Source organism: Podarcis gaigeae, assembly GCF_964106915.1.
Source record: "Podarcis gaigeae genome assembly, chromosome: 1".
In the NCBI taxonomy this organism is placed as follows: domain Eukaryota; kingdom Metazoa; phylum Chordata; class Lepidosauria; order Squamata; family Lacertidae; genus Podarcis; species Podarcis gaigeae.
This window is the reverse complement of record NC_139678.1, coordinates 110,723,110-110,746,737: the sequence shown is the minus strand read 5'-3', so window position 1 is coordinate 110,746,737 and position 23,628 is coordinate 110,723,110. Positions and strand designations below refer to the sequence as shown.

At 43.6% G+C, this 23,628-nt stretch overlaps 1 protein-coding gene across 1 annotated transcript in view; it reads left to right on the top strand.

The window, feature by feature from the left end:
• The window catches only part of LRP2 (LDL receptor related protein 2), a 144,091-nt gene that overhangs the window by 78,273 nt on the left and 42,190 nt on the right, over positions 1-23,628 (top strand). The window contains 18 exon segments of the mRNA XM_083702334.1: positions 1,292-1,458; positions 2,597-2,740; positions 2,903-3,012; positions 3,621-3,798; positions 4,486-4,699; positions 6,424-6,663; positions 7,872-8,060; positions 8,839-9,759; positions 10,629-10,794; positions 11,196-11,354; positions 12,498-12,787; positions 14,306-14,509; positions 15,683-15,925; positions 18,589-18,714; positions 19,411-19,530; positions 20,334-20,465; positions 21,029-21,230; positions 23,084-23,379. Of these exon segments, the coding sequence (XP_083558460.1) occupies positions 1,292-1,458; positions 2,597-2,740; positions 2,903-3,012; positions 3,621-3,798; positions 4,486-4,699; positions 6,424-6,663; positions 7,872-8,060; positions 8,839-9,759; positions 10,629-10,794; positions 11,196-11,354; positions 12,498-12,787; positions 14,306-14,509; positions 15,683-15,925; positions 18,589-18,714; positions 19,411-19,530; positions 20,334-20,465; positions 21,029-21,230; positions 23,084-23,379 (4,101 nt within the window).

Below are 23,628 nucleotides of genomic sequence, written 5' to 3'. Positions count from 1 at the left end.
AGATTCCCATGGGATTTGAGCATCATTACAGGATGCTTAACATTGCAATCCTATGCCTCCATTTCTGGGACTAAGCATCTCTGGAAATAGTAGTTAGGAGCCTAAGGTTCCCTTTTCTCTGGGAGAATGAGCTTCCTCAATGGAAGAAGTGATAGAAGGACTTCTTTCCACTGATGGAAAGAACCTTTTGGATACAGCCCAGCAGGACTCAGCTTCTGAGTTAACATGCTCTGCACAGTGGTTTTAACAGAGAAGAGCAGATCGTAGCAAACACAAGTATTACACATTCTCATTCAGGATTTGGAAAAAATGGGGTGGGGTGGGGTGGGCTTGACCTTTTCCCCTGCAGAGATTGATTTGGGCTCTAATCCTTGCTGACACTGTTTAGTTCAGCTTGCCAACAAGAAATTTTCAGCACTGAGTCGCGTTTTGCTTGCATTGTTTTCTTTTCACCACAGTGATATTGTTTAAGTCTACACAGCTAATTGGTGGAGCCAATATTGCAAACCGTCACGATGACAGAAAAGCACAAAGTCCCAAGCAGCACTGTTTTCTTGTTTTTTAATCATCGCATGGCAGTCTGATTCATCATATGCAACCCCTGAACATTTTTGTGTTTCCCTCCTTTCACTGTGAAGCTGTTAAAACCAAATTTTTTTGCTCCCCCCCCCCTTTTTTAAGCATTAGAGCTGTGTAGTAATACGGTGGTCCAGTTCTCTTAATATGCAAGCGGTTCAGAATTTCAGGACATTTCAGGCCTCTGTGATAGGCCACACTTTGATCTCTGAAGGGCTGTGTGGGGAGAGGAAAGTATCTGCTATTAGAGTTGACTTCGTGCTTGCAAGTCAAAAAATAGGGCAACAGCTGCTGAAACGCAGAGTAGCTGCAAAGGTGACAAAGACTTGAGTCTCTCTTGGATGCCGATTTCAAGAGGACTGCTCCAAAATTAGTGCTTTGATGACATGGATGCCTTATAGGAAGGGACCAAAGCTCAGTGGTGGAGAGACACACCTTTTATGTTAAAGGTTTCAGGTTTGATCCCAGGCATCTCCATTAAAATTAAATAAAAATACCTCGCAGCAGAGCCTGGAGAACCAGTGAGTCAGAGCCAATAATACTGGGCTGAATGCACAAATAATCTGACCTGGTATAAAACGTTCTACTGTGTTCATACATGTGTTTCAATGAGCTGAATTTCCCCCCAAAATTTAACAAGCCAGAGAATTACATTTTCTTCTTTTTAATAAATACAGTAGAGTAAAATTTTGCTGCTTATCATGCTGTTTTGTAGTCGAAGAGCCATTCCTTATAGCCGTAAGAGATAACATAATTTACGGCATTTCTCTGAACCCCGAGGAGAAGACCAATGATGCAATGGTTCCAATAGCAGGAGTGCAGAATGGATATGATGTTGACTTTGACGACTCGGAACAGATGATCTACTGGGTTGAAAATCCAGTAAGTAAAATGCAGTTGCTTTGTATAGCTGTTGGTTGGAAGCGCTCTGCTTTGTAAAAACTGGTGTAAGGGATTGATGCTTTAGCCAGTTGGTAGGCATGCTGACTTCTATCTGCAGGGCAGCCCCAAATGGCTTATTGTACTTTGCCTGTTTTGCCACCCTGTGTTTGGCAGGTAGGCAGACACCATCTTGTGAAGCAGGTCATTCATTGCAATCTATTATGAAAGCCGAATTCATTATTTGGCTTGCTTGGAAGAGCTGCCAAATGTCAGGCCTGCAATTTTTTTTTTAAAAAAATTTTTTTATTATTAACTGCACTTGTAATTCACATTTTAGCTGAAAGAGCCCCCTATGGTGGCAAACTATATCAAGGTCGCATTCATGCACAATGAGTTGCATTTAGCGAAGTTGTGCTCAGAGTAGACTCACTGAAATTAACGAACCCAAATTAGATGTGTCCATAGGCTTCAGTGGGTCTACACAGAGTAGGACTAGCATTTAAAACACATGGCTTCCCCCAAAGAATCCTGGCAACTGTAGTTTGTGTAGCTCTGTGAGGGGTAAACTGCGGTTCTCAGGATTCTTTGCATTTGTAGCCTCCTTTTCTCTCTACCCCGATTCTTCACATCACTGTTTAGGACTGGCACATTTATTTTCATTTATCAGACAGTAGCTGCCATCCTAAATACACTTCCTTGGGAGTTTGTGCAGTGAGAGCCAGTGTGGTGTAGTGGTTAAGAGCGGTAGTCTCGTAATCTGGGTAACCGGGTTCGCTTCTCTGCTCCTCCACATGCAGCTGCTGGGTGACCTTGGGCCAGTCACACTTCTTTGAAGTCTCTCAGCCCCACTCACCTCACAGAGTGTTTGTTGTGGGGGAGGAAGGGAAAGGAGAATGTTAGCCGCTTTGAGACTCCTTAAAGGGAGTGCAAGGCGGGATATCAAATCCAAACTCTTCTTCTTCTTCTTCTATGTATAGAAAGTGTCTAATCTGGGGGCTTTATTTTATTTGGTTCTTTTTTACATTCAAGTTGTAGTAGACCCAAATATGCCTCCTTAGAGCTTGTAACGCTCTACAATACACATGTGTAAGACGTTCACGGTTTTTCAACGCTTGGCATTTGTTTTTTCTATCTTCAGGGGGAAATTCATAGAGTGAAGTCAGATGGAACAAACAGGACAATATTTGCCCCAGCATCTATTGTTGGTTCCCCTATGGGCCTTGCTTTAGACTGGATATCTGGAAATCTGTACTACAATAACCCTGCCACACAATCCATTGAGGTAAGCCATTATTATCTTCAGGATAACAATTTTAGGATAAAAAAATACTTAGTTTAACACCTCAGCTAAGTTGCTTACAGGTTCACTGCTGTGCCAACAAGTGTGCAAATTGTGATTTAAAGTGCCTTCCTTAATTTCTGTGCCATACGGTTTGTTTGGTAGGTACTGACGCTCCACAGAGAAGTAATTTATCGAAAAACACTAATCACCAATGATGGTACTGCTGCAGGATCTGGAAGGCCAGTTGGTATAACCTTGGATCCCATTCACGGGTAAGTTCAATAAATTGTTTCTGGCTCGATCAAGGTTTTATATTCCTGGCTACCAGGTTTGTGTTCCAGGGAGGTCACTTTTCTGCTCTCCTGGTCACTGGATCCCAGACTAGCTGAGACTAGCTGAGATAAACCAACTCCAAAGCACAGTTTATGAAGCTGGCTTCTTTCAACTAACCATACTTAAGTTTAACCACAGTTTCGGGTTTGAACAGCACATTAAACTGAGGAAACTTCCGGTCTCTTTGTGGCCAAGAGAGGGAAGCGGAAGCCAACAAGCCTGAGGGTTACTGAGGCTCCTAATTGTTGTAGCACTAAGCCATTCGGTTTAGCATTATGTCCAAACACCACTTGTAGTAAAACACGTCATTTTGTGCTAATATAAAATAAGGGGTGTTGTTATACACGCTAAATAAGAATTCCACAAAGCAATTCTATGAAGGCCTACTCAGAAGAAAGTCTGAGGCCATAGGAGCCTGCTGTTAGGTCAGTGTGCATACGATTGCAACCAGAATGTCAAACCTCTAAATGCGTACACACACAAACATTGGTTACTGAAAACCCTCATTTCCTGCTTTCTTGATGATTGAAATAACATTACGTTGCAGGAAGCTGTATTGGACGGACCATGGAACTGACAGTGGGGTCCCAGCCAAGATTGGCAGTGCAAATATGGATGGCTCAGGTATCCAAACCCTCTTCACTGGTAATCTGGACCATGTGGAGTTTATCACCATTGATATCAAGGAACAAAAGCTGTACTGGCCAGTCACAAGCACCGGAGTGGTATGTATGCACATATAAACTTGGGTATGTTTGTGTGCCTGACTTCTGCTACTTATCACAGCCAAAGAGTTATGAGCTTTAAAACGGAAATGATGAGGTGGTTAACGTTGAGGAGGGAAGAGATGGATCCATCACAAAGTATTTAGTGTGCAGCTTTGGGTAGCTCTAGAATAAATACTGCATTGCACATTTTTAAGGTAAAGGTACTCCTGCCCGTAGGGGCCAGTCGTGTCCGACTCTAGGGTTGTGCGCCCATCTCACTTAAGAGGCCGGGGGCCAGCGCTGTCCGGAGACACTTCCGGGTCACGTGGCCAGCGTGACGAAGCTGCTCTGGCGAGCCAGCACCAGCGCAGCACACGGAAACGCCGTTTTTAGCAAATTTTTAGCGGATGATTAATTTCTAGAGTTAATAGGAATGCTTAGCAGAACGATTCTGTGAATGTCTACCCACAGAATTAAGTCTCATGGTATCCAGTGGAGCTTACACTTCTGTTTATGTGATCCAAATGGTTTTTATTTGGGATGACTTTGGGGTTTTTCTGAAAACCGTTCATTCATAACTGGGAAGGAGGAGGAAAATTAGCTGCCAGACCTAGATATACTTTTAATTTCAGGCATGGAATTCTTGTGGACAGAGATCTGAGTTCGCAGTCAGTTGTAATACAGTCCATGTCCTTTACCTCCTAGATTGAACGAGGGAACGTGGATGGCACTAATCGGATAACGCTGGTTGTTCACCTCTCTCACCCGTGGGGAGTGGCGGTCTATGGCTCTTTCCTGTACTACACTGACCGAGATTATGAGGTCATTGAGCGGGTTGACAAGTCCACAGGAGCAAACAAAGTGGTGTTGAGAGACAATGTTTCAGGACTGAAATGCCTCCGGGTGTATTATCGAGACAGTGAGTATAAGATGTCACCTGTGAGAAGGTTTCACAAATTCCTAATTTTGAATTGCTGTTGAGCTTGTTCCTCAGCACCAAGTACAATGCTTTAAATAATAGCTAAATAAACAAAAATCCAGAGGGAACAAGTCTTAACTACAGGTTTTTTTTACCTGTGCAGGTAAAAGCGTCAGATTACTGGATTGGGGTTGGGTTAGCTATCCAGATTGATCTGGGGCATTGGAAGGAAGAACTTTTCATTTCAGCTGTACATTTATTGTCGTTCGTTGGTTTATTTTAAAAGCTTTTATCAAACCAAACCAGCCAGTTTTGCCTCTTGTGGAACCTTACAATTTTATTTTATTTTTAAACACCCTATCAAATCCAGTGAAGTTATCAGAGTAAAAAACAAAAACAAAACTCACTTGCTTAAAACATAGCAGCCTCAAGCCACACTCCTGCAGCCCACTGCGCCATGGCCCACCTGACGAGCTATGCTTCCATCTTTTTACTAAGGACAGGTAGAGAGATTTCCAAATGGGCTTCCCCGAGAAGAGAACTTCACAACCACGGCCCTAGGTTACAAATTGCCAAATATAATTCTTCTCTCATACATGTTTATTGTTAACAAGTTGGTCCATATAGTGGGAGTTTAATTCACTTGCGGCAATCTGTTGTTACTTTTGGAATTCTTTAAAAATACGTTTTCTTTTTTTACTAGTAGCTTGGGAAGGTTCTTATTTCATTTACAATCCAAGATTGCCGTCCCCTTTTTTGTTACTGCTTCAGGGTGCTCACGACTCACTGTTAAATGTTGGTTCCTGTGTACCGTATTTTTCGCACCATAGGACGCACTTTCTCCCTCCTAAAAAGCAAGGGAAAATGTGTATGCGTCCTATGGAGCGAATGCAGGGGGGAGGCAGGCGGGAAAGCCCCCAAGAGCCGCACACAAACTTCGTGCGCTCTTGCGGGCTTTTCCCCAGGAGGGAGAAGGGACTGACTGGCTGCATCAGTCCCTTCTCCCACCTCCCTGAAAAGCCAGGAGAGGCCGCGCAGCTTCTGCCGGTTTTGCGGGAGGTGGGGGAATCCCCCCCCCATGTCCCAGAAAAGCCAGGAGAAGACGCGCAGCCCCTTTAAAGAGCTCACGGCTTCTGCGGGCTCTCCGGGAGGTGGAGGAAGCTGCAGCGGATTCCCTCCTCCCGGCTCCCTTTGAAGCAGCAAAGTGGGAGGGGAGCAGCTTACACTTGTGTAAGCAGCTCCTCTCCCACTTTCCTGCTTCAAAGTGGAGGGAATCCACTGCAGTTGCGAGCAGAGGATCCATGGCTCCTCTTCCTTCCCTCAAAGCAGGGTGTGGGGTGCAGGGGGGAAAGAGGGCAGGAAATAGATGCCGGGCAGGAAGACACAACCACACTTTGACCACTGGAAAGTCCACCTCAGCTCCCCAGATTTCCACTGAGACGGCCAGGCTAATCTCGATGGCCATAAGTCAGGCTCAGCATTATTAACTGGACTTAGATAAGTCATGGTTCCCCTTCCTACCCTCCTCTGAGGCTCGATTTAAAGCAGCAAAGCGCAAAGCGGACAGGAGCCACCCGCTTTGTGCTTTAAATAGTTTAGTGCAACATTTGATTCAGAATATTTTTTGTGTGTGTTTTCCTCCTCTAAAAACTAGGTGCGCCCTATGGTCAGGTGCGCCCTATGATGCGAAAAATACGGTATTCTTCTCTCTCCCTGCTTTATAGATTCTGCTGGTTCCTCAAACGGCTGCAGCAACAACCCTGGGACTTGTCAGCAGCTGTGCCTGCCAGTGCCTGGTGGACGCTTCTCTTGTGCCTGTGCTACTGGGTTTCGGTTAAATCCGGACAACAGGACCTGCTCCCCTTACAGCTCCTTTGTCGTCGTTTCCATGTTGTCTGCAATTAAAGGCTTTAGCTTAGAGGCATCTGACCATTCTGAAGCCATGGTCCCCATGGCAGGAAGGGGTAGGTTGAGATTACAGGAGACCAGCAAAATCCTTTTATGCCTAATGCCATAATCTACTGTTGCAGATGGATAATGCCTCCTGTGTCTTTCCTGTAAAACGCGTGTATTTAATGTCCTGAGACTAAAAGTCAAGTGCGCAAACCATAAGCAGAAGCGTTTTGATTTAAGCCAATTTACCTTCAATGAAAATAGGCTAGAATCTACGAAGCCTGGAACATGGGAACAGAGGGCAGATTCAGATTCTAGTAATTGTATAGCAGTGCTACACAGGGAGACCATAACACCGGGATGCTGCTGGACTCCCAACTGCCTTCCTCCTTGACCATTGGCCATGCTGGTTGGGGTTGTATTCCAACAATATCTGGAGAGCCACAGGGTCATCCTCTCTACTGTAGCATTTTAAATGTCCTCACCAATCATATGCATAGTTTCTACACAATTGCTACAGAGGCCACAAGTGTTGGAGTGGAAGTTGTCCATGTTATTGGGACAAAGCACCTTGATAAGTGGTTTCAGGTGTTAAATACTCTCTTTGGAACATCATGTCAGCATGTCTGTAAAGGGTACAAACTCAGGTGCTGACTGAACACAAGGAAGACTTCCAGAAGAGAGCCCCAGGAGAGCTGGTGCACCAGGAATGACCTAGACTGAGATCTTATTAAATAGGATCTAGGCCAGTGTTTCCCAAACTTGGGTCTCCAGCTATTTTTGGACTACAGTTCCCGTAATCCCTGACTACTGGTCCTGCTACCAAGAGATGATGGGAGTTGTAGTTCAAAACCAGCTGGAGACCCAAATTTGGAAACACTGGTAGATGCTACAGCCTTTTCTGGCTGTCAGCCAGGCCCTGATCTGGACAGGCATTTACACAGACTTCCCTTTCCTTCTGAGAAGCCTTGTTTGACTAGCTGGGCACTTTTCTGGTGCCTCTGGAGTTCCCATCTGGCTCATTGTTTCTCCTGCCCTTGTATTCCTGAGGATTTCCACCTTGTGGTCTGTGATGTAGCTGGAAGTTCAGGCAACCAGTATGGAGTCCTCTGGTGCCACGACTGGAGTGCTGGCATGCAGAGGCTCTGCGTGAACCGTGGGCTCCTCAGAGTTGTTGACAGTGTCAGGGTTCATTGGGACCTTACCTTTTCCATTACCTAAGCAGTGCATTTTAATACAATGAATTAAACGACCTGCTTCCTTACTCACTATTTTTCAGGGAGAAACGCGCTACATGTGGATGTCCACATGCCTTCTGGTTTCATTTACTGGTGTGACTTCAGCAGCAGAACTCCGTCTCAGAATGCAATACGCAAAATCAAGCCAGACGGTTCTTATTTTAGGAACGTCATCACAGATGGCATAGGACTCAATGGAATCCGTGGTATTGCAATTGATTGGGTAGCTGGTCAGTATTACTGCTGCTTAACAAACTTGTTTCTAATACTTATCTTTCAGAAGCACTTATGCCAAGAATCAAATAATATGAAGAATAATATTAAAGCAGGGATGGGAAACCTACAGCTTCCCAAGGGTCACATGTAGCATGGCAAAGGTTTCAGTTTGACCAATGAGGCTATTTCGCCCAAACTGTGTCCTGCCCACCTGTCAAAGTTGGCCCGCAGTGGTGGGGACAAATAAGGATCCATCCTACAGAGGAGAAGGGGGAGGGGAGCCTGAGACTCACTGGTGCTTGTTCCTGTAATGTTAAGAAATGGTTTAGCATTACATATGAATGCGGGCAATTGGAAATTCAAGTGAAACAATGTGAAATCTGTGAATCCAAGGCTGGCCCTGGAAGGATGTGTGTAGGAAGACACAGGTATAGCTGCTTGTAACCCTTCAGGAAGAGCCAGGGAAACTGCCTTTCCCATGGTTTGCTGAGTAAGGATGTAAAATTTAATCATGCAAACCACAAAGTTTGCAAATCCAGTTCAAACCCAACTGATTTGTGGGCATCCGTTGACCATGGTTTAGGTATTCAGATGTAACACCTTTTTTTTAGTATGTTGGAAACTGATGTAAGAGTTTGACCCTAAAAAGTGGTTGAAATAAACACCTTGAATAAATAAGAAAAATCTGATTAAAATCAAGAACATTACAGGACCATCCTGAGAAATTATATATTTTCTGTACTAGCTTATCATACTAGACTTTAGTGTTTTGTTTTATTTCATTGCACATAGGAAATCTCTATTTTACCAATGCATTCCTGACTGAGACATTTGTAGAAGTTCTTCGTTTAAATACGTCTTATCGCCGCGTTCTGCTTAAAACCACTGTGGATATGCCGAGGCATATTGTAGTCGACCCCAAAAACAGATTCCTCTTTTGGGCAGACTATGGACAGAACCCCAAAATAGAACGTGCCCTTCTTGACTGCACTAACAGGACTGTGCTGGTCTCTGAAGGCATTGTGACCCCACGTGGCTTAGCAGTAGATCACAGCAACGGATACATTTATTGGGTGGACGATTCTTTAGACATGATTGCAAGAATCCCGCATGACGGTGGAGAGCCTGAGATCGTCCGCTACGGCAGCCGTTACCCAACTCCCTACGGCATTACTATTTTTGAAAATTCTATGATTTGGGTGGATAGAAACTTGAAGAAAATCTTCCAAGCCAGCAAAGAGCCAGGCAATAGCGAGCCGCCATCAGTTATAAGAGACAACATTGACTGGCTGAGGGATGTTACCATTTACAACAGCCATTATCAGTCGCTGTCGCCTGCCGACATCAACAACAACCCCTGCCTGGAGAACAATGGTGGCTGTTCTCACCTGTGCTTTGCATTACCTGATTTGCAAGCGCCAAAATGTGGGTGTGCGTTTGGATTCCTAGAAAGTGACGGCAAGAGGTGTTCTGTCTCGACGGACAACTACCTGATCTTTGCTTTGGAGAACGCCATTAGCAGCATCCATCTGGACCCTGAGAATCACAGCCCTCCGTTTCGTACAATGAACGTATTGAGAACTGCAGTAGCTCTGGACTACGACAGTGTGAACAACTTGATCTACTTCACTCAAAGCTCTCCTGCAGGCACAGGAAGAATCAGTTATGTTAGTATCTTCTCAGGAACGGGTAACCCCACTGTAGTGGCATCAGGTAAATACAATACGATACGATATCTTTATTGTCATTGTCCCTTGCGGAACAATGAAATTGAAAAACTACATAAAAACTACATAAAACTACCACAAAACTACATCAGAAACCAGGAGTTTTATTGCAGCCTAGTCTTATAAATATTTACTCAGGTGAAAGTTCAAAGTGATCCAGAGTGATCGGGTGAACATTATATACTTGACACTCAAAAAGCTTTTGATAAGACTCCTAAATAAGCTTTAGTAGTCATGGGATAAGAGGACAGGTCTTATGGATCAGTAATTGGTTAACTTACAGGAAGCATAGAAGAGGAATAAATGGATAGTGTAGATCAGAGCTTTCCAAACTGTGCCGTGACATGTTGGTGCGCCGACTGCAGTGTGTAGGTGTGTCACACAAACGCTCCCCGCACTCCTCCTGGGGCTGGAAAGGGTTAGTTGAACCTCCGGTTTGTTAGTAAAACTGAATTACTGCAATCACGAAATGATGCAAAACTGAATTACTGTGTTGCGAAATGATGCGTGTCCAAAAAGTGTGTCGCCAACTTGAAAGGTGTGGAAGGCTCTGGTGTAGATGATCTTGTGGTAGGGGTTAGTGTGAGGCATCTAAATTTGGTGACGGCACCAAATTGTTTGTGGTGGTAAAAACAAGAGGGGATTACAATGAGCAGTCTTCCCAGGTACAGTAATGGGGCCTGAACTGTCAGCGACTGACCAGGAAAGAGATCTGGGGGTCATGGTGAATAGCTTAACAAAAGTCCCATTGAAGACTGTTGAAGCTAGAATAAGAGCGTTTTTGGTGCATCTTATGGTGGTTTTCACGCAGGGATTTATTTGTTCCCTACATTGTATTGCTCTCTGCCTCTTAAGATTTGGGAACTCCGGATGGCATCGCCTTTGACTGGATCAGCAACAGGCTTTATTACAGTGACTATCTAAATCAGACTATCAGTTCAATGGCTGTGAATGGCTCTAATCGCTCTGTGGTGGCCCGTGTTCCACGACCAAGGGCTATCGTCTTGGATCCTTGCCGAGGGTAAGTTATAATTTTTGTGTGATGGAAAAAGGGATGCCCATTTCTGTATAGCTGCTTGTCTCTCTGACTAGCATTAATATGGGAGTTTTTTTTAAAAAAATATCCAGTTCTTCTTTGTGATCTTCTCCTTTCGCAAGGATTGCTTAGGGCCTCCTTCCCTTAACTGGTGATTTTCCAACTTCCAACCTCCATCAGCTCCAGCAGGGCCAGTTGCCAAGGATGATGGGACTTGTACTGCCTAGTCCTCTAAGCCAAGGCACAGAAGAAGATGCAATTTTATCCACCACCCCATATACACCCCCCACTTCCTTTTCTTATAGGTGTCTTGCTGTTCCAGGTGAAAATGAGTTATTTTACTGTCTCTGACTCCTTTTCCAATTGTCAACTGTATTGTCGATCAGGTACATGTACTGGACCGACTGGAGTTCCAGTGCTAAGATAGAGCGAGCCACACTTGGAGGTAACTTCAGGACTGCCATTGTAAGCACCGACTTAGTATGGCCAAATGGACTTACCCTTGACTATGAGGAACAGCAGCTGTATTGGGCTGATGCAAGCTTGTACGTATTTTGTGTTCCATTTGCTGCATGTTTTACTGTTAGGCTTTCTAAACTTCTGTCAGATGGCTGCATGGGGTCCTTGGTTTAAATAATATGCAGCTTCTTTATTAATGTAGAAACCGCATCCAGAGTAAATACTAATGATTCCAAGTGTTTTAGAAATGTTAATAATGCGAATTAGGGCTCGACAATACCTGATTTTCAACATCATGATCAGCTAAACAGCATGATATACAGATATATCACAGTGTCTGAAACAGGGATGTCACCAAGTAGAGGTGATCTGGCGGCAGCTCTGCTACTTAGGCGTCTAAAACGAATACATTTTTTACTTACCTTTAGTGTATTGTTACAGCTGTTATTTTATAGTACAGAGCAAAAGGGGCAGCAGGAATCATGAGAGAAGTGATGAACCACTTCACAGTTTTTTCCCATATCACAATTTTTTCACATAGCGCACAAATGTTGTGATTTACGATATATTGCCATGTCAAATATTATGAAGCCATTATGTGGACTACAAACCGATTTTGGATGATTTATCGATACATCACCCAGCCCTAATGTGAATGCTCATGTAATGGCTATAGCAGGGGCTCCCGAACTATGGTCCATGAGCTTCATTTGGGTGACGCATGGCATTGCTGTGGATTTGTGGTTGAAGGTGGGAGACAGAACATTTAATATGTATTAAATGTTCATATGGCTTTTTTTTGCTTTTTTGTGGCTTCTCTTTATTTCTAAACATTATTATCGTATTGTATTACAATTTGCAGTCTGTGGAATTTGAAGTACAAGATAGAAGAAATAAAAGAAGCCATAAAATACTTTTAAAAAATCACCCAGAATTTAGTGCAGCTCATTGCAATTCCCACAGCAGGCAGAAAAAAGCATTTAGAGAGTCTCAGTGACTTTCAAGTGGTCTGTGGGGAAAAGAGATTGGAGACCACTGAATGTAGGTTGCAGGAGAGTCCTGAAACTAACAATGGATAGTTTTGCAGCATCTTAATGACTGACAGTTTTAACAAAGACCTGGGCTGTATCTTTCAACATCCCAATGGGGTCTGTAGACACTTACAGTTGCATGGAATGCTACAGGCTCATGCTTTGTGTTCAAACGCTAACATGTCCTACTTGTTTTAGGCAGAGGATTGAGCGTAGCTCCACTACGGGTGCAGATCGTGAAATTATTATTAGCACTGCCCTGTATCCATTTGCGATGACCCTCTTTGATCAGCACATTTACTGGACAGACTGGAATACCCGAAGCATTTACCGTGCCAACAAATATGATGGGTCGGATCAGAAGGTTATGCTCTCGAGCCTGCCCTCCAGACCAATGGATATTCACGTTTGGGCCAAAAGCAAGCAACAGCAGTGCATCAATCCTTGTAATCAGTTCAGTGGCGGTTGTAGTCACATCTGTGTACCAGGTAAGATATTTCACGGTGCCTTTAATTAAAATGCACGTTGTAGCGGAGTACTGGGTTTCAGCGAAACATCCGATTGACAGAAGGAATTGTTATTTTAAAGGCTTGTGCACGAATGGAATTTTGGCTTGGACCACCTTATCACTTGGCACAAAGAAAGCTAAGCCACGGCAAAACCCAACCATACCTGAGGCTGAAATAATAAACTAGACATACTGAATCAGACTGTTTAGTATGGTATTCCCTGCTCTTGACTTGCAGCATCTCTCCAGCACACCAGGCAGAGATCTTTCTCATCATCTGCTACCTGATCCTTTTAATATCAATGGAGCTGTCATGGATTGAACCTGCATACTGTCTAGCGCTGAGAAGAAAATCATAGAATTGTAGATTTGGAAGGTGCCCCAAGTGCCATCTCGTCCAGCCCCCTGAAATGCAGGAATCTCAGCTAAAGCATCCATGACAGATGGCCATCCAACCTCTGCTTATAAACCTCCAAGGAAGGAGGGTCCACAACCTCCAGAGGGAGTCCATTCCACTGTCAAACAGCTCTCGCTGTCAGAAAGCTCTTCCTGATGTTTAGTCAGAATCTCCTTTCTTGTAACTTGGAGCCATTGGTTCGAGTCCTGCCCAGCAGAGCAGGAGAAAACAAGCTTGCTCCATCTTCCATGTGACAGCCCCTAAGATATTTGAAGATGGCTATCAATAACTTCTCCCAGTCTCCTATTTCCAGACAATACTTACTGCATTGTCAGGGGAACATGCAGCATTCACTTAGTCTGGGCACACAGTACACCTTTAATTCTAGGCACTGTAGTTCATTAAGGATAGCTGGGAATTGTAACTCCGTGAGGGGTAAACTGCACTGCCCAGAATTCTTTGAGGGAAACAATGTGCCTCAAAGATGCAGTTTGTGCACTGAGACTGCTGGAATGCCTCAAAGCAGTTGTAATACACCCACACAGCAGATGCAAGTTGGTAATACCTTCCTCTTCTCATGATGGAGCACTGGCCTTAGGAACCCACTGTAGAGAGTTGGGAGCAGGCAGGAACCATTTTTCAGGTGCACTGGGTGACAGTGATGGGTGGGTATGAACGCAATCCTCTGTGCTTTACATCTCTGAGCAGCTCAAAATGTCATTGGTCCGAAGAAGTATTGACTATTAATACGGGGATGCTGTTTTCCTCGAAATTGTACTCCAGTTTCACCATTTGTGAGTGAAAATGCCAGTGTGGTTATAAGCCCACGACATCAACATTTTTCTATTTTTTCCAAAATTGCTGTCTTGTGTACGTCTGCTTTGAAGCCAGTGATTAAATTCCCACTGGTTCCAAATGGAGGAGAACTCAGTTAGTGTTAAGCACAGCTGCCATGTTACGTTAAGCAGCAAAAGAGAGAGAGAGAGAGAGAGAGAGAGAGAGAGAGAGAGAGAGAGAGAGAGAGAGAAAACTAACATTCTGGGGAAAGTGTTATGTAGAGATGTTGGCCTGTTATAATTTTCTTGTTGTCATTAAATACAGGTCCAACTGGTGCCGAGTGTCAGTGCCCTTCTGAAGGACACTGGTATTTAGCCAATAACAACAAGCATTGTATCGTGGACAATGGAACCAGGTGTGGAGAAGGGCTCTTCACCTGTCTGAATGGCCGGTGCATCTCAGAACGCTGGAAGTGTGACAACGATAATGACTGTGGGGATGGCAGTGACGAACTGGAAAGTGTGTGTGGTAAGCACTTCAGTAATCGAATCAAGCTCTTACCCAGTTGCTGTTGATTTTGGGGTGGTAGGTGGAAACATTCTGGAAAAAGTTTGAGAGATAACCAATATGCGTTTGGTCAGAGAACCATTGGGCTTGTGAACAAGAGCTGATCTCATTCAGAATGTAAAAACGAACAATTAAAACACTCCTTTGGTTACTATGAAGGAAATGACAGCAACGTTGAAACTAAATTACCTTGTTCAATTTGAACAGTGTAGAGAAAAATAACTGATTATCAGAAGGGCTGGGAAGTATCTGCCCAATTGAGAAAAAGTCTGCATGTGTGAGACTTGGGGGTGAGAAGCGCTTTGGAGTAGATGTCCTTAAATAATTCACTAACAATTAAACATTTCTTAAGACTGTTTCTTCCTCAAAGATTTTGCAGGGTTAGGACTCTAAGCTACCGTTCCCCTCTATGAAATCCATTGGGTGCATAAATCCATCCTGGTAGGACGGTTCTCCATGCTGAGCAAGCAAGGAGGGAGAAAAAGGGGAGGGAAGGGTGCATCTGAAGACCCCTTTCTTGTAACACTTCAGTTATAGAATTGTGAGTGGATCTACGAAGTGAAATAAAAGTCGTGTTTTCCATTGGCTTTTTAATGGCAACACAGCCTTGTAACTTTAGGGCAGTGTCTTACATAGGAGCCCCAAATAAAATATTTGAGCCCCCCCCCAAGTTGATGGGCATTCAAATGGTGTGGTTGCACCGTGTCATGTGATTGATTATTTGGGGTGGGTCTTGCTCCCTCCCCATATTTTATTCAAGTTTGCAGCCCTGCTGTCTTAGCTACAGAACTCCAATCTACTCTCTCCCTCCATGCCCTTCCATTTGAACTTCTCTCTGGCTCATTACATTTTCATTTAGGGCAAAAAAGGGTTCACAGGGGTTTGAAATGTCTGGAAATTGATCATTCATGTAGAAACAAAAAGAAACGCATTGCCTTCTATATCTGACTGATTCAAGGTGTGTATTTTATTTTACATGCAGTCCGATTTGCAGCCGTGTTTGCTCTGGCAGGTAAAACAAACCGAGTGCTCGTGTGTGTGTGTGTGTGTGTGTATTTCTTTGATGTGTTTGTCAAGGCCTTCAGGTTCTCTTCTGTCAGTGACATTGCTTTGTCGCCTCCTTTCTCCCTTCAGCTTTTCATACCTGTCAGCCAACAGCTTTCACCTGCGGCAATGGGCGGTGTGTACCCTACACTTATCGCTGCGATCACTACAATGACTGTGGAGACAACAGTGATGAGGTGGGCTGCTTGTTCCGAACTTGTGACTCCCACACAGAATTTACTTGCAGTAATGGAAGGTGTATATCTCTTGAATACGTCTGCAATGGTGTAAACAACTGTTATGATAATGGCACGTCAGATGAGAGAAACTGCCGTAAGTTGATTACAAACTATGTGTTGTCCTTTAGGAACTCACTCGTTAGGCTACAGAAGAAGAAACGTCTTCTTAAATCAATCAATCAATCAATCAATCAATATTCTGTAGAAAAGAAGAAAGCACTTTGCAAAAACTGTATTTTTGACACAATGGCATCATTTGCATGTAACGCTAAACCATACTGTGACATAGCAAGAATGAGCAAATAGGTAGGTACCCAGTGAGAGAGTTATGGCAGCTTCCCTTTTCTGCTGGTCCTCCTGATGCTATGCAAACCTGGGATCTGTCTTCTGCAAACTGTTGAGCTGTAAAACAAGAACAAACCTTGTTTACAACTCATGGGTTTTTGGGAGCAGGACAAACCATGAGCTCAGGTTCGCACTTAATGCCATGCCAAACCATAGTTTCGCCCTGGCAGTATGGCAGCAGCAGGGCTGAGGGAAGAGTGAAATACTCATGATTTTCTCCTGGGTGTTTGCAAGCTTGCTTGTTCTCACTGAGCCATAGTTTGAAATAGTGTTTTGTGGAAACCAGACCACTGTCAAATCTACAAGGAACATTGAAAAACTGAATGGCTGCTGTTTGATTGTCTGTTTGCACCTGAGACTGACTGATTTATTGCATTTGCCACCATGGAACATTATGGCAAGGACTTGAATCAATATTTCATGGTGCCATTTGTTGTGCAATTCTCGGGGCAGGAGGAGAGGGGGAATTGGTTTGGATTTGTATGTTTCAAGATTGAAAAATAAGTGTATATAATCCTAATTGCTTCCTTTTCTGCTCTTGCTGCTGGGCCAGAGAACAAACAAATGAGGGGCCGGTTTCATGTTATTTGTGAACCAGTGACTGTGGTTTGTTTCCAAATGTACCTAGCCCATAGCTTTTTTAGACTAAGTGCTTAAGATGTGGGTTTTCCTCATGTCTTCTACCTCTGGTTGGTTGCTGATGGAGCAGTAGCCAGCAATGCTCCTGTAGTGCAGTGGGCCTGACGCCATCTTTGGTTGGCTATACAGTTTGTGCATAGGACTGAAATGATCAGAGAACGAGTTTCGTGGTACTGGAGAGGGGTCTTCGGTCTTCCTCTCTCTACTTATATCGCAAGACCAGCAGAGAGAGTTTTCATCAGTGAAACCTTTGACACATATTTTCAATAACAATTCTACTAGATGGAGGTGGAACTGTCAAGGAACAGGAGATTACACTGTCTCGTTTGCCAGAGAAACAAATAGTGCCTTTGGTAGCTATGGTGGCATAAGCCAATTTTCTTGGAACCTAGAGATCAGTGGACTGATAGGAGAAAGGTGAATAAGGCCCTTGTCATGAAGCCCACCCCTTGCTAGCAGCTGTCTCTCAGGTGCATTGCAATAGTGTGCCCATTCAGTCGAAAGGAAATCCTGTTCCCTTCCATACATGAACTTTACAAATAATTTCTAGGATTGCAGTCTAGATAGACCCTTAAAACTTTCAACCCAAAATGTGCAGTGTTTACCAGTCTGGAAGGTTGGGCTATGAGGGGCTCTCTAGGCTTTTTATTGCTGCATGCCTCCAGCCATGATACCTTGCTGGGAGGTTGTTTGCGACTTGGTGAGTCGCAGGATAAGCCGGTCTTAACACTAAATGCTAAACCGGGGGCTTTGTTGTGATGCTGGATTAACATGAAGCAGGTGTCCCAATTGTTGCTTGGTTGTTCCAAGACATTTTTATAGAGCAGTTGGCTGTAGCTAATGGAGGAATATATGTTTTGAATCAAGAGGCAGATGCTTTTTAGGAGGACAGAAGAACAGATTCACACATACAGCACACATACAGGGAAGCTTTTAAGGTTTGATGTATTACTGTATTTTAATATTTGGTTGGAAGCTGCCCAGAGTGGCTGGGGAAGCAAAGCCAGATGGGTAGGGTATAAATAATATATTATTATTATTATTATTATTATTATTATTATTATTACAAGGGAAAACTGACTCAAGCCTTTACTACTCACAGAACTGTTTTAAATACTCGCATTGAAAATCCATAGTTAAATCTGGCAAATAATTTAGAAAGGATTGTGGTATATATATATATATATATATATATATGTAATCATTCTATACAAATATTATAGACAGATGACAAATGTTGCTAGGTTCACTTAAAGTTGTCCAGCTATGACCAAATATGCCATGTGAGTTAGTTTCTGTCTCTCATGATATGAGGCACAACCTGTCTATTCTGTCTAACAGATAGAAATATGCTCCGTGGAGATGCAGTTTGAAAAGTGCTTTTTACCACATTTTAGATTATTCTCCTAAATGACTGCAGAAAGCAGAGAGGCAGGAAAAAGCCACAATCATGGTTCCATAGAATGTCTATCTGATTTAAATAATGAGCATATATCAATGGATAAAATAGTTATTTTGAACATACAGATAATGAGATTGAGCATGAGCTAGTTAAACTACTGCCCTCAGAGTGAATATATTAGCTCAGTCTTGGAGAAGGCATATTAGGCGTGTCTGGGATTGATTACTAGATACATAAGGGTACCTTTCGAAATTTCATCCCAGAACAATGCTAATAGGGCTGTGTGCAATTACTTTTTGAAAAACAGCAGCATGTTATTTTTTTAAGAAATAGAAAACTCTTTAATATATATATTTTTTTGCCCTTTAAAGCTGACCGTACTTGTCAACCTGGTTATACAAAATGTCAGAGCACAAACATATGCATTCCTCGAACATATCTTTGTGATGGGGATAATGACTGTGGAGACATGAGTGATGAGAGCCCAACTCACTGCGGTAAGCTAATGGCTCCCCCCAATTACTCTCCTCCATTTCCTTCGACTCTGGCTTGATTTCTGGTGAAAAGCCAAACATTCTTGTAGCTTCTCTTCTTTGTTTTTGCTTTTTTGGATTGCCTTGAAAAAGACACAGTTGACGTGTGTGTGTGAGAGAGAGAGGGAGGGAGGGAGAGATGGCTATACTGCATAACTTCCAGAATTTAAATAAAAGACAGAAGCTCCTTAAATAAGAGAATCATGGACACTATTGGGATACGTAGAAATGGCGAAACCCACTGGAAGATTAAGGAATCACTGATACTGATAGAGTCTTTAACTTAAGAATGGAAATCATTTATTGATTTTTTAAAAAAAAAATTGTAAACAAATACAATCATTAGTAGGATTAACGTAAAGCCATGCAGTGAGATAAAATCAGTTTAAAATATATATGGGATAATTAATAATTAAGCTTAAACTAGGAGATGCTATAAATTTAAGCAAAACAGAAAGGGAGGTCGGTCGGAATGGGGTATTGAAATTTGATGTGAAACAATATCTTTTTTGTTTGATGTAAAATGATAAATAATTAAAAAAAGAGAGAGAGAGAGAATGAATCATGGACAAAAAAGACATACAACTCTGCACAGTTGGGAATCTAAAGGAAAAGAATAAGACAAAACGTAGAAGTTGTGTTTTTTCTTTACCCTTGCAGTTTTGCTGACTTGCAGCAGCAGCGAGTTCCGCTGCTCCTCTGGGCGTTGCATTCCTGCTCATTGGTACTGTGATCAAGCAGTAGACTGCGCTGACGGCTCAGATGAGCCTACCTCTTGTGGTAAGTGAGAAGTTAAAAACAGAGCCGTTTGCAAAGGTATGCCCTGAGTAGGTATGCCCCTCTCCCTCAGCTTAAGAGGCAGTGGGAAGATGGAGAGGAATATTGTCTACCCCTCAGCCCTGCCAACCACTAAAGGCAACTCCCTATTTACGTGGGGTTGTGTTCCGAGGCACTGTGCATTTAAGTGAAATCACGTATGTTGGGAACACCATTGAAAAAATCCGCAAACACCCTCTGAACCATCTGGAAACCCTTGAAAAACCCTTCAAAACCCCAGCAGCACTTGCCAGATGCCCTCTAAACTTCCTTGCTCAAAAGCCAACTCTCTGCAGGCCTTAAAGGTTGGTGCAAAGGCTCTTGGGATTGCACTTGCATAGGCTCGTGAGATTGCTGGATGCTGTTTTTGTGCCATTTTTTGCACTTTTGGGCGGTCATTTTTGCCCCTTCAAGCGCCACTTCCAGATTTGTGGTGATGCGTGTGCACACAGGCACGCTTGACTTGAATGTGCATAAATGGGGAGTTGCCTGTACTAGATACAAAATGTAGATCTGCCTCTTTGCACAGTCAAACTGGTGTGTTCACATTCCAACGTAGGAGTGCCACAAGTTCCTTTTGCCTACACCACCTAATGCATCTGTTGGCTGCAGGTTTAGCTAGCATTGGCCAAGAGAAAACAATCACTTCTACCTTTTGAGATTTTAGTTTTGCCATAGTTAGTGTTACGTCTGAATGTGGCCGTCACATGGAACATGACTTTTAATGTGCTAGCAGGAACAGAGCAACACTGTTCTTCTTTTTCCAGTTTCTCCTGTGCGGAGCTGTTCAAGCGAACAGTTCAGATGTGACGACGGCAGATGCATACCAGCAACGTGGATCTGCGATGGTGATAATGACTGCGGTGACATGAGCGACGAGGACCAAAGACACAATTGTGGTAAGTACCTATCGGACATAAAGCTTTACAGCAAGGGTAGGCAAACTAAGGCCCAAGGGCTGGATCCGGCCCAATCGCCTTCTAAATCCGGTCCACGGATGGTCCAGGAATCAGTGTGTTTTTACATGAGTAGAATGTGCCCTTTTATTTAAAATGCAACTTTGCATTTTAAATAAAAGGGCACATTCTACTCATGTAAAAACATTTGTGGGGCCTGCCTGGTGTTTTTACATGAGTAGAATGTGTGCTTTTATTTAAAATGCATCTCTGGGTTATTTGTGGGGCATAATAACCCGCCCCCCAAAAATATAGTCTGGCCCCCCACAAGGTCTGAGGGACGGTGGACCGGCCCCCTGCTGAAAAAGTTTGCTGACCCCTGTTTTACTGTTATGACATTATAATGTTGCTTCTTTACCCCCTAGACATCTTTCTTGGCAAACGCAGGGATGCAGAAGACTTTGGGAGGTCAAAGAGGTGTTGAGGGCCAGGGACAAGAGACTTGTGTAAATGACTAATAGGGCAAGTTTAAACCAGCTGCTGAAATATTGTGCTTCCCCCCCCAGCAAGCCGCATCTGCTCAGACTCTGAGTTCACATGTGTGAACAATGCGCCCCCGCTAAGAAGGTGCATCCCTAGGGCTTGGGTCTGTGATGGTGATGCTGACTGCAGCGATGCTTACGACGAGCACCAGAATTGCACAAGGAGACCGTGCATGGGCAATGAATTCGCTTGCAGCAACGGGCTATGCATCCGTAACGCTTACAGGTTTGTTTATGATGGGTTGGGCAGTTTCGGCAAAGAAAGTACAGCTAATAGTAAAGGACCTCAGCCTGAACTTAAAAGTCCCATTTTAGCCTAGAGCTCACCGTGTAACCAAATACAGGTCACTTAACTCTCAGCCCCAGTGCCCTGTCATTAAGCTTGCATCTAGTGAAAAATGATGTCTACCTAAAAAAGTTAAAGGGACCCCTGACCATTAGGTCCAGTCATGACCAACTCTGGGGTTGCAGCACTCCTCTCGCTTTACTTATCTACTTGCACTTTGACATGCTACCAAACTGCTAGGTTGGCAGGAGCAGGGACCAAGTAACGGGAGCTCACCCCGTCGCAGGGATTCGAACCACCGACCTTCTGATCGGCAAGTCCTAAGCTCTGTGGTTTAACCCAAAGCACCACCTGCGTCCCTGATGTCTACCTACTAGGTGCCAAATGAAAACGTTCCTCTTCAACCAAGCCTTTGGCTGTTAAACAGTCTAAGGCAGAGCTTTCCAAACTGTGTGTCACAACACATTAGTGTGTCGGCTGCAGTGTGTAGGTGTGTCGCACGAATGCTCCCCGTGCTCCTGGAGCTGGAAGGAGTTAGTTTAACCTTTGGTTTACTAGTAAAACTGAATTACTATGACACAAAATGATGCAAAACTGAAATACTGTGTCCAAAAAATGTGTCACCAACTTGAAAAGTTTGGAAAACTCTGATCTAAGGCCTTTTAAATGTGTGTGCGTGTCTGTGTGAAAGATGTGTGTTGTTGTTGTACTTTTGTGTTGTAAACTGCCCTGTAATCTTTGGATGAAGGGAGGTATATAATTTAATAATAATATTAATAAACTTTTTCTCTTTTTTAAACCTATGCTGGAATGCTGGCAAAAGTCTGTGATGCTAGACCGTTATTGTTTGATGCTATAACGTTGAACCTAGAGCAGTGGAAGGTGGAGTTCTATGCTCACATGTGAGACAGGGAAAAATATGTCTATGGAGGAGTTTCTCTGCCTATTTTCTTCTATGATGAAATTCCCTGTCCAGCCCAACCAGACTACTCCTCCAGAATCTGATCCTTCCTGATCAGAAGTCTCATATACTGCAGTTTTGTGTGATATTATTGCCATCCTGTTCAGCGTCTTCATGTATCATGATCAACAAAACATTTGTGAAGCTTTCCCTGAAATCTTTTTGTATGCAATCCCTTTAAAGCGGAGCTTCTTCAATGGATTAGTTTCTCACGACTATTTGAATAAGGAGCAATCCTTCTGCCACGATTTTCATATCAGGTCATTTCACCATACCAGAGCAGTGTGCAAAAGACCTCTCAAAATTCTCTACCTTATTTGCCGGCAGAGAGAATAATGTGGACTTACTATTATACTGAATTTCTCCAGGGAAAGCAGACATTCTTCAGTAGTTTCTCAAGGATTATGGGGGGTCACCACTAGCAACGGCACAGCTTCTTTCCTTCCCTCCAATTTTTAACATTCAAATTTGTTGGGAGCCTGGACACCATTTTGTTTCCTCCACAATGCTCCAGACTTAGTGTTAGTTTGAGGCATTATGAGTGGGGTTGGGGTGGGGAATGGCAGCTGCCACGGAGAAATGGTGGATATTATTCAGGGAAAGATATGCAAGGAGGTATTTTTCTAGAGGAGTGTGAGCAAAGAACAATCTGATACATTGCAACTCAGCGCTTGCAACAGATAGACTTCTCCAGTGGTTGAAGAAATGAGAGTTTCAGCTGTTGTATACTAGCATTTCCCCCCCTGGATCGTATTAACCAGAACTTACCTTTCTGCCTGGCTGGCAGTTTCCATCTGCTTTGTAACGTCCCAAAACTGGATTTCTTTTCCAGGTGTGACCGGCGTAACGACTGTGGTGACAGCAGTGACGAGAGGGGTTGCATCTATCAGCCCTGTACACAGTATCAGTTTACCTGTCAAAATGGCCGTTGCATCTCCAAAGCCTATATCTGCGACGGGGACAATGACTGTGGCGATGAATCAGATGAACTGGAGCACCTCTGCGCTACGCCAGAGGCAACCTGTTCTCCCCATCATTTTAAGTGTGACAATGGGAACTGCCTTGAATTGGTCAAAGTCTGCAACCGAGTGGATGACTGCTCTGATAACAGCGATGAGAAAGGATGTGGTATGTATAGAACCTTTTTGACTTAGCCGATATTTATACAATGGTACCTCGGGTTAAGAACTTAATTCGTTCTGGAGGTCCGTTCTTAACTTGAAATTGTTCTTAACCTGAGGTACCACTTTAGCTAATGGGGCCTCCCGCTGCCACTGCACGATTTCTGTTCTCATCCTGAAGCAAAGTTCTTAACCCAAGGTACTATTTCTGGGTTAGCGGAGTCTGTAACCTGAAGCGTCTGTAACCCTAGGTACC